This window comes from Danio aesculapii, chromosome 18 (genome assembly GCF_903798145.1).
Source record: "Danio aesculapii chromosome 18, fDanAes4.1, whole genome shotgun sequence".
Classification (NCBI taxonomy): Eukaryota; Metazoa; Chordata; class Actinopteri; order Cypriniformes; family Danionidae; genus Danio; species Danio aesculapii.
Window position 1 is genome coordinate 17,716,635 of NC_079452.1, and position 11,846 is coordinate 17,728,480.

Sequence of the window (11,846 nt, forward strand, 5' to 3'; positions counted from 1 at the left end):
CTTTAATAATGATAATAATAAGACGTTTTATGATATCTAATGTCCCTGACCTGCTTTTGTGCAACTTAACAGCAGCTGCAAAAGGCAAATAGTACTAAAATAGTATTTTTTTTCCTAAAAATATTTAATCTCTGCAATGCTCTGTTTACTTTAATGTAATAAAGATGTATAATAAAATATTAAAGGGTTAGTTCACTCAAAAATACTAATTCTGCAATCATTTACTCACCTTTGATTTGTTCCAAACCAGTTTCTATTTTGGGTCACTAAAGAAGATATTTTGAAGAATGTTGGAAACCTGTTAACATTGACATCAATGGTAGGAAAAATAAATACTATGGAAGTCAATGGTTACCGGTTTCCAGCCTTCTTCAAAATATACTTTGGATTCAACACAAAGAAACAACTCATTGGTTTGCAACAAGTCAAAGGTGATTAAATGATGGCAGGATTGTCTTTTTTGTGTGAACTATTCCTGTAGCTTTACATGTCAACATACGTCCCTATTTTTGGCTGTGTTGTTTTCTCTCACACGCTGCACTCTTTCATTTTTCTCAGACAAAAGAGGAGCAGTCTCAGATTACCAGTCAGGTCACAGGGCAGATCGGCTGGAGGCGCGAGGGCATCAAATACCGCCGCAACGAGCTCTTCCTGGATGTACTGGAAAGTGTGAACTTGCTAATGTCACCGCAGGGTAAGTGTTACAGCTCTGGCCGTGCCATACTGACAAAATGATACCTCCAATTTTTTTTGTGGAGATAAATTGATTATGATAATTAAATGATATTTTTCTGGGTGTGTTTAAAAGAGTGAGTTTGAAGACCGAGATTGAAAGTTAGTTAGTTAGTTTTTTTTTTATTTGTATCTATCTGAATGTCAGGGTTTTTTATTTTTTATTTTTCAATTTTACTTTCAAATGATAAAAACACATATTTTTCTGAACTGTTTTATAATTGCATTCTTTAATGTGCTTCGTCTATTGTTATGGTTTGCCTTTTTTTGAGTGCCGTTTTATTAATTAATAAAATGATTCATTAAATTATTAATTTAAGTAATTTGTTTAAACGTGCACATTCATTTATATACAAAGTAAATAACTGTTTATAAATGTAAATAAATTCATATTCGAAAGTCAGGAATTCATATTTATTATTATAAACATTTTTTTCATTTATTTGAACAATTTTAATGGTCAAATAAAATAAATAAATAACAGGTCACCAGAGATGACACATACAGCGTTTACATCATTCTTACACAATGATGTAGGAATTAAACATTGTGAATCTGAAAAGTACTCATGTTTGGATTAATATTTGTTTGCTAAACATAAAAACAGACAATATGGTGTCTAACTACCTCTCACAGTAGACCCTTTTCACAATGACGTCACTTCACTTTGCCCTATCGGCAACGCAGTGTATTTTTAGTTCCAGTTTACCTTTGTATGAATGGGAGACTTCTCTGGAAAATTTCAAACTGAAAATATTCACATTGCACATTGTGATTTAAGACTATTAAAGTATCGGGCATGTGTTCCGATATTTCTCTTTCAATACTGAACTGCTTTCTGAGTTTGAAAATGATTAAGTTATTAAGAATAGGAATAAGCTATTGTTTATCAAGGAAAGTTTATGTTTGCAAACTTCTCACTTATCAGTTGAGTTTATTTAGTTTAGTTTTATTTGATTTAATCAAAAATGTATTTATTTTTGCTTTGATGCTGCTCTGAATGTAAATGTATACTCTCTATGTAAATGTTCCAGCATGAGTAAAATTCTTTATTAAATTTTCACACATACCTTGTACGTCGTCTATAAATGCAGTCAGTTTTATCAATTATCATTTACTGATTTATTAATGTTTTGTTCAGTTTCTCTATTTGAATGAAAGAAGACAGTGTCCCGCCACCACCTATTGAGTGGGTTTAATTTGATATCTGTACTACCTTTTAATTATAATGTTACAAATAAATTCATAATCTAATAATACTAAATTAAAATGCTGTCTGTGTTATTTTGCAACTGTAAATTTTTATAATGATTTCGTTTGATTATTAAGAGTCACATACAACATTGTTATGCTATTTCATGTATTATGAATATTAAGTAATAAAATGTCAGAGAACTGAGCAGTAGAATGTGAATGTGTTTGTGAATTATGACGACAATCATTAATTAAAGAACATGTTCCATGAAGTTATTTTGTTCCTACTGGACAGTTGCACCCTCCGATTTCATATTTTTAAATAGTTGCATCTCACCAAATATTGATTAATAAAAAAGATTATTTATTCAGTTTTCATGTGATGTATAATCTGTGTCTCTAATAAATCTCTTTTAAATAAAATGGCCCCTGGTTTTGTCGTACAAGATTCCAATTGTGATGTATGATAGATTGTACACCCCTACAGTTGATTCGTGGCTGAGAATTGCAGTACTGAATGGTGAAATGACTGTACTGATGGTGATTGTGTTGTGCAGGTCAGGTGTTGAGTGCACATGTGTCGGGCCGCGTGGTCATGAAGAGTTACCTGAGTGGGATGCCAGAGTGCAAGTTTGGCATGAACGACAAGATTGTCATTGACAAGCAGGGCAAAGGTGGCACTACTGATGATACCGGCAAGAGTGAGTCCAATGACACTCGTACGGAAATAAACCACCTGATGAAGATGCAGTGTTTTAATGCCATCTGATGGTCAGAATAAAGGCTTTTTCACATCAAGAATGATCACTAGATTTAATTTGTTTACGGTATCCACATGCCCTTCTAAATGGTTGTGGTGAAAGTGATGCCAGTGGTTTTATTCTTCTGTTTTATTTTTGGTTTTTTTTCAGATTATGTGTTTTTTTGTTGGTAGTAAGTTATTGTTTTCATAAACAACTTAACTCTCTCTCTCTCTCTCTCTCCTCTCTCTCTCTCTCTCTCTCTCTCTCTCTCTCTCTCTCCTCTCTCTCTCCTCTCTCTCTCTCTCTCTATATATATATATATATACATATACACACACACACACGTTTGTGAGTATGTATGTATATATATACATACATACATACATACATACATACATATACACACACACACACACACACACATATATACATACATACATGCATGCATACATACATGCATACATACACACACTCACTCACTCACTCACACACACACATATATATATGTATGTATGTATATATATATATATGTGTGTGTGTGTATATATATATATATATATATATATATATATATATATATATATATATATATATATATATATATATATATATATATATATATTATATATATATATATATATATATATATTAGGTGCATTTAATGTACAGATCTGAAAATTTCTCTCACTATCATTCAAATCTCCTGCAGTTCCATGAAACACCACTAGAGGTTCACAAACCCTGTTTGAGAACCTGAGTTTTGAAAAACAGGAGTTGAGGAGTGACCGTCTTAAAGGAATAGTTCACCTAAAAATGTTGTTTATAATGTCCCCCTAACATAGATTTTTAAGTCTTAATTAGCACTTACAAGTACTAAAATTCAGAACTTTAAGATGTGCTACGAAGCGCAGAACATTCAGACACCATATTTACAGGAAATGAATCCCACAACAGTTGAATTCATTCTTCCTGGCTCTTGTGTTTTGTAACATCACCGTCTTGCTCTCCCTCTGTTGCGTTTTGTGCTGGTAGGTATTTGTATCTTTACAGAAGAATGTTTTATTCTGAGGGGCCCTTTAGGCCTTTATTTTTATTTTTTTAGTTTTCCATTTTTGTTCTGTTGATTTGTGTGCCTCTCTCCTCTCTCCCGCTGGACTTCAGTGAGTTGGGAGGCAGGTAGCGTAACTCTCACTCCTGACGTCACACAATCTGTCACCTTCACTTCGTCTTGTCCTAGCCGTTTGTCTTCGTGTCATGCCATCAAACGTCTCGACAGATCTTTTTGCATGGGATGACACTGCCATTGTGTCCTGATATGTGAGGAAGTGTGGGAAGCTCTTAGTGGAGGAGAGCGTAGATTTCTTTAGTTCATTTGTCTTGTCTTACCCCTGTCTTGTTTACCGTAGAATCTCATACCTGAACAAACCAATAGCCATTCTCATTAGACTCTGTGTTCAAGTTGATATTTAGTCTTGTGATCACCCCCCTCAGATATCTATTTTCCTTGGACTCTGACCACAACATAACATTTATGGCATTCTGGTCAAATCACAGTTGCAGTTTTGTTGTGGTCACAGTTTTAAAAGTACTCATACTTCCCAACTTAATGGCAGTATAGCAGAAATGGTGTGCATTGTGTGAGGTAGGCGGCATGACCAAAATATCTAATCAAATCAAAAACCAAGCTCCAAAAATATTGTTTTATTAAAAGGCTATCACTAGGCCCACTCGGAATCTACATGCGCAGAAATCCACAGATTTTTAGCCCATCATTGAGTATTTATTTACTTGTGCAAATGTGTGTAAATTTATATTTTATCAGTTTTTTAATTAATTTCAGTAATATTATTGACTAATATGAAAATGTTCATATGATTTATTTACACTACAGTTTGTAAAGTAATATTTTCTGTCTTTTAGTAGATCTATTATAAGAGAGACTTGCTTTGTTTAAATATATTAATTTAATATATTATGTTTTTTCTGTTGAGATACTCCCAAAATCATTCCACATAAATCCACAGATTTTTTTAAATTAATTTATTTTTATAAAAATCTGTGCAGAAATAGCAAAAAAGTCCACAGATTCTGTCTGGCCTTAGCTATCACATAGCATGTCATGTTTTAAGCATACTGGCTCTTCATTTGTTTATTGTTTGAAGAAACACTTTTTGAAAAAAGCAAATTTTAAGGGTCTCTTAGAGTTGACTTGAAACTTTTTTTGAATCCATTCAGCTGATTTTCTTCTTCTGGCAGTGTCACTTTTAGCTTAGCTTAGCACAATGAATTGAATCAGATTAGACCATTAGCATTTTACTTAAAAAAAACTCAAGTTGTGACAATTTTCCTATTTAAAGCTTGAGTCTTCTGTAGTTACATTGTGTAATACGACTGACAGAAAATAAAAAAATTCTATTTTCTAGGCCAATATTACTCGGAACTATACTCTCATTTTGGGTTAATAGTTAATTACTCTGCTGCTGTATCATGGCTGCAGCAGATGGAGTGATATAACAGTGCGTGAGAATCTGCAGTTTTCAGAGAGAGCCTTGAAACCATGGTTTCAAATGCTCCGAATCTGATTGAATTCATTAAGCTAAGCTAAGCTAAGCTAAAAGTGACACCGCCAGAACAATAATAGTTACTTACATTTTTATATAGCGTGTTTCTGGACACTCAAAGCACTTTGCACATTTACGAGGAATCTCCTCATCCACCAGCAGTGGTGCAGCATCCCACCTGGAGGACGTGACAGCAGCCATATTGCACCAGATTGTACACCACACACCAGCTAATTGGTGGAGAGGAGAGGATGATGAAGCCAATTATGATATGGGATGGTCAAGAGGCCATGATTGGACAGAGGCCAGTGAGCAACTTTGGCCAGGATGCCGGGGTTAAACCCTGAGATTTTTAATGAACACAGAGACTTGGTACTTCGGTTTAACGTTTCGTCCGAAAGACTGCACTCACAAATATGCTGGGACCATTGTTTTTGTTTACATCCCTCGAAATTTCTATAGAGCCCCTATCACTATACTGCGGCATTAGGTCCCACACAGGTCCTCACTAACACCATTTCCAGCAGCAACCGAGCTTTCCCATTTGGGTTTCCCATCCAGGTACTGACCGGGTTACAGCCCTGCTTGGCTTCAGTGAGCGACCATGTGAGAGTTGCAGAGCTAGCTGCCGGCAAGAAAACAAGAAATCGGCTGAATGGATTAAAAATGGTTCAAGTCAACTGTTTAACTCTTGAAGACTAGTAAAATGGTCCTTTTTTAAAAAAGGAGTGATCCAGTGATATGCTACACTGCTGTTCAGTAGTTTGCTATAAGAAATAGTTTTTGTTTATTAATCAACGATGTAATCAAATTGATCAAAAGTGACATTTACAATGTTAAAAAAAACTAATTCAAATAACGCTGTACTTTGAACTTTCTTTTATCAGTGATTACAAAAATAAGGATTATGCTTGCAGAAGATGACACCACAACTTTTCTTTTTTTTAATGTTAATGATAAAGAAATCAAAAAAATGCATCTTTTAATAATTTATAGGATTATATGACTGAAATATTGGAGTAATGAATGCCAAAAATTCAGCTTTAACATCAAATAAATGATCAAATAAAGACGCCTCCTGCAAAAACATTCAAACATTCTACTAACCCTAAACTTTGAATGTTAGTTGAGTAGAATTGTAAAAAAAATATATCAATACGTTATAAAACACACAATAAAAACGATAGATTATGTAGTATATAAATAGAATTTAAACAATTTAATATAACATTTATGCGCCACAAATTTCACAATTTGAGCACATTGTGTTTGGCTATTATGCTGGACGTAGCGCTTTAGATTGTAAATGATCTGCTTGGTTGCTGTTAGGTTACTTGACATGCTTTTAGCACGTTGTTTGTCCACATTTTGACTGATTCAGTACACATCCTGCTTTGTATTTCTGCATTAATCCATATTTCTTCATCACTCTCACATGTAAATGCATAGAGCTGTTCTTCCCACCAATAACCATAAAAACACTAATAGAAAAAAATCTCTACCAGTTGACACCTCTCGGCTGTCACACAGTATACACCGTCATGCCGCCCACACCCTTGAGTAATATGTGTGTGGTCTTTCTGCAGTCTATGCTCGTGCTTCATTGTGCTGTTTTTTTTTTTCTTTCTCCTCTATGTGTCCTGCTGCAGTGGGAAACAGTCCATTGCGATCGATGACTGCACGTTCCAACCAGTGTGTCCGTCTCAGCAAGTTTGACTCGGAGCGGAGTATTAGCTTTATTCCCCCTGACGGAGAGTATGAGCTCATGAGGTCAGTCAAGAGCGTGTGTGTGTGTGTGTCCCGCAGCACAACAATGACAGTGCCCTTGTCAGATCAAATTCATGTGTCTGATGTCAAACCTGCTTTTAATCTCTACATTTGAGGAATGGCAAATGGGATGAACAAACAAACAACACATTATATGAAGTGAGTCCATAAGTATTAATAACTACCATTTTGAAAATAGATCTGATCTGGCTGTACATTCAAGTTGTGCTTCAACAAACAATTATTTTGATAATGGATTTGTGGGACGATTATTATTATTATTGTTATTATTATTATTATTATTATTATTATTATTATTATTTATTATTATTATTATTATTTATTTTTTCCATTGGATAAGAACTTTTTTACATTTGAAATTTTGCTTATTATTATTATTATTATTATTATAATAACTATATAAAACCTTAAATCAAGGTATTATTTATGTATAAAAATATACTTTTAAATGATGCAAAGCCGTATTTAATGATCTCTTTAGTTAATTTTGACATTTGAAATCATAAATGAAAAACAAAGTTTGTTTTTGAACAGTAGTAGCTCGTTTCCACTGACTAGTACGGTACGGTTCGGTTTGGTACGGGTCACCTTTATCAAGCTTGCGTTTCCACTAACAAGGGTACCCTTTTGGTGGGCGTGGTGTACTACAGAAAGTTTCAGTCGACGTCATTCTAGCTCGAGAAAATTTCTACAATAAAGCTGTACAAGTCGCTCACATATCGTATAAAAAGCACTTCTCACAAAACAGATGCTTCATACACATAAATACTTGTGTAGAAATGTTTATTACTAACTTTCTATGAACATGAGTTGATTATAACTGCAGATCAATGACAGTGCGAAACAGCCTACTGTAACATCTGTAATTATATTAAATAACTAAATAAATAAACATATATAAACACATACAGCCCCTTACAGTCTCCGATATGTTACCAACTACAGAAGAACTACACACAGCAGACATTTCGTCCGTAATTAGGTTAAAAAACAACCCAAAATATAGCCTACAGTCAGTGTAAAACCTCTCATCTGGTCTGTAATCTTCAGCAGCACATGTAATCTGCTCTTCTTCTGGCTTTGTGGCTGTTCATCATGACGACGACAAGGTTTGTTTGAGCCCGGGTCGACCATGGCTCGTTATTATATGTATATATAATTCCGCTGTAATGTCTCGGCTCGTCGGCTGTGCGTGTATTTTAAACATGGCAGGTTTTTTGTTTTCATTTTGGCTTGTTGTGTAAGCGAATGACGCCTTGCTGTAAAACAATAGCGTTCAGCTGCGCGTCTAGCTCCGCCTTTTGGTACCCTTTCTCGTGTTTGGTACCCTTTCGAAAGGGTGCCGAAAAAGTGGTATGGTTTGGTTCGGTACGCTTTTATGGCCATTTCCACTGTCAAAAGGCGTACCGAACCAAACCAAACCGAACCGTACCACTCAGTGGAAACGGGCCTTAAAACTCTAAATATTTGAAATCTAAATAAACAAAACAAGTGTTGAACTCCTATTTTAACATTGTGAATGAAAGGACATTAATAAGACAAAAAAAGATATTAAGCAACAGAATTAAAGCAGAATTTGTTGAAACATTTGTGTATCTTGTTGACATGCTACTTGGGCTACGTTCACACTGCAGGCAAATGTGGCCCGAATCTGATTTTTTTGCCCACATGTGATGACAGTGTGAACAGCCCAAACCGCATGGAATCTGATCTCTTCAGGTCAGATCTTTGCCACTTTCATATGTAGTCTTAAATCAGACACAGATCTGATGGTTTGCAATGCGACTGCAGTGTGAACGGTTATGTTGGATTTCATGTGACTTTTACATAATCTTTGAGCGACATGCGTCACCATTCTGTGCTGCAAACATCATCTACTCAGCATCACAGTAGAATAGCACACGTGGTGATTACCACAGAAAGTTGGTTGTTCATCTTGAAATAGATTTTGAAGGCACAACTGATGCTTGTTAACGATTGGGGCATGGGTTGATCGCGAAGCTGAAGAGTGTTGTGCGTGTTGCGGATAGGGGATCTGTGTGCAAAGGAGGGAGAACTTTCTCTTAGAGAGAAAAAAGGCAGGTGCTCGAGCACCCGAACCCTCCTTCTGTAGGTGTCTGCGGTGTATAACGAAGTAAAATTAAATGCAAACGCAGATAAAACAACTCCGCCTTCACAATTCAGTATGTCTGTAGCTGCTCATTAACGATTGATGAGTTCACTATACCGGTGGTCAAACACACGCGCACCGCGGTTTCATAAATCACAAATGATCAGTGTTTTCAATCACAAGTGACTTATTTAAGATTTCAAATGCCGAAATACACATTAGTAGTAGCAGAACAATCATTTACAGTTGCACCACAGTTGTCTGTGAAAATGGCAATAATCATATAAGCATGATCTGACAATGTGCTTCATACAGTATCACGTATGCATAATTAGACATTGTGCTCTCTGTAATGTACTTTTGCGCATGCGGGTCAGTTTAGGACCATGATCTGTTCACACTGCATATCTGATATTGGCCACATTTATAAGAGCAGAGTGAACAGCCATGCAAAAAAAATCACATCTGAGAAAAAAAATCGGATTTGAGCACTAAACCTGGCAGTGTGAACGTAGCCAGTTAAAGCTGCTTTGACACAATCTACATTGTATAAGTGCTATACATATAAAGGTGAATTGAATTGAATTGAATTGAATTAGACACCCGAGCAGCCCGACAAATTGACAACAGCATTCGTAAATGAATTTTGGTACTGATTTTAGCGATTTAGTTGTTGCAGCCCTACATTTAAGACTTACTCGTATTAATGAAAAGGTGAAGAGAAAGCAAGATTATTTTGACTATGTAAAACATATTTTAATAGTATGTTTATTTTTAAAAGATGTTATTTAGAAAGTATGACAGCTGCTGCGATTTCTTGGTGTAATTAAGTGTAATTGTATTGCTTACAAATTTTTATTTTTATATTATCTTATGTGTAATTGTATTTATTGTAATTTCTTCCTAAAATTCAACTTTTTGTATATTTATGTTAGATACCTAGGGTCTGAGAGTAACGCAATTTCGATTCTCTGTATGATCTGAACATGTGGTTGAATTGACAGTAAAGCTTGACTTAAGCCGACAACGATAATTAGTCGACATAAATATTTTTAGTTCACTTATCTTTCTTTTAATTCTACCTTTAAATGTAGTTTTCACGCTTTGACTGAAATAATCACCGTGATTACAACCACTAAACGACAAACCTTAATTTAAAATAAACATCACTTCAGTTACAAATATTTAGCTTATAGAAACTTTTGCAAGATTGGTTTTGACTAAAACATTTTGACTGTGCGTATATTTTATAAACAATATTAAATAAAGTTATTATTCTGAAAATACTTAAAGGACACATAGTTTACCTTTTTTTATGATTTAATATTAATATTATGGTTCTTCTGAGTGTGCCAGTTTAGCTTCAGTTTAACACACAGTTCAGATTTTTTTATTATAATGTGTTAAAAATGTGTACACAGAAACTAATAACCACGCACACTGAATTAACTTTGGCTGAGGCACCGGATGCGCCGCTCGAAGCCGCGACACGGCGCACCAGAAACATGAAGTGTCCCAAATCGTCGCGCCACGCATTTTTGAATTCTAAACACAGGTTTCTGCAGCGGTTCGTGGCGCCCAGCTGTCGACTTGAGTGTACCCTGATAGAAACCGATGTTTAGAATTCTAAAACGCATGCTAGTTAAGATCACAGGGAGCTTCTGGGATCGCGAGAAATGCAAACGGCTGAAGTATAAGGTAGACTCAATGAGAAGTACACATGTTTGCAAACCTACCTAAAGATACAACCAATAATTCCGATTAGAGCGATAATGTGGAGAATATTGATCTTGTGTTGAGTCCAATGAGCCTTGCATCTAAAAATAGAGCAAGCGTGTTCCTTTAGTGATATCGCTTCAACTCACGCTGAAAATGGCGGACGTGAATCAACAAACTGAGGATATGATGACGCGCCTGTCAATCAATATTGGTGGGGGGGGAACCGCTCTCCTACGTAAAGTTGCGGTCGGTTTGAAAACCGCTCCAATTGGTCCACTGTTTTTTATGTTGTTAAATTGAAAAAAAAGCACTGGGTGTGCTTATATCCCCAATATGACAGTCTATACACCATACATGCACATATGGCTGTCCAAACAGCTTGAAAAGTAGATTTTTTACCATAGGTGCCCTTTAAAGGGAAATGTTTAAAAAGAGTGCCTCCTGAAGAATATTTGAATGTTTATCACTTAAGAAATGTAAAGATCTCACATGACCTTTTATTAGTATTGTTGTCGTATGAATTTATTTGTTTATTCTTTGTATATTGTTTGTTTATAAAGAAACTTGTGTATTGAATATTTTACCAATTCTGCTTGAATATAGCCATTGCTGCTCATATGACATTAAAACATGAATAAATAAACCCTGTCCTTGTCTCAGGTACCGCACACTAAAGACATCATCCTTCCCTTCCGCGTCATCCCACTGGTCCGTGAGGGGGCCGCACCAAGCTGGAGGTCAAGGTGGTGATCAAGTCCAACTTCAAACCCTCCCTGTTAGCAAGAAGATAGAGGTGAGCTGACGGCAGAAACGCCATTATTCTAGGCCTGAATTATTAAAAAGTTATTATAAAAGTGAAGTTTTGTCCAATATTGGGATTGTCATTCAAAATGCAGTTTTCTTCAATGCTTTTCATCCTCTTATTATTGAATTATTTAAAGATGAGCAATAAATCAATATATAGTATGATAGACACAATAATAGTGTGTGGTGTAATTG

The 11,846-nt window shown here is 35.3% G+C and overlaps 1 protein-coding gene across 1 annotated transcript in view; it reads left to right on the forward strand.

Annotated features, from left to right (window-relative positions):
- The window catches only part of ap2m1b (adaptor related protein complex 2 subunit mu 1b), a 22,407-nt gene extending 10,769 nt beyond the window's left edge, over window positions 1-11,638 (forward strand). Inside the window, 6 exon segments of the mRNA XM_056477992.1 lie at window positions 482-694; window positions 2,484-2,631; window positions 6,880-6,916; window positions 6,918-7,004; window positions 11,508-11,562; window positions 11,565-11,638. Coding sequence (XP_056333967.1) covers window positions 482-694; window positions 2,484-2,631; window positions 6,880-6,916; window positions 6,918-7,004; window positions 11,508-11,562; window positions 11,565-11,638 — 614 coding nt within the window.
- The last annotated feature ends 208 nt before the right edge of the window (window positions 11,639-11,846 follow it).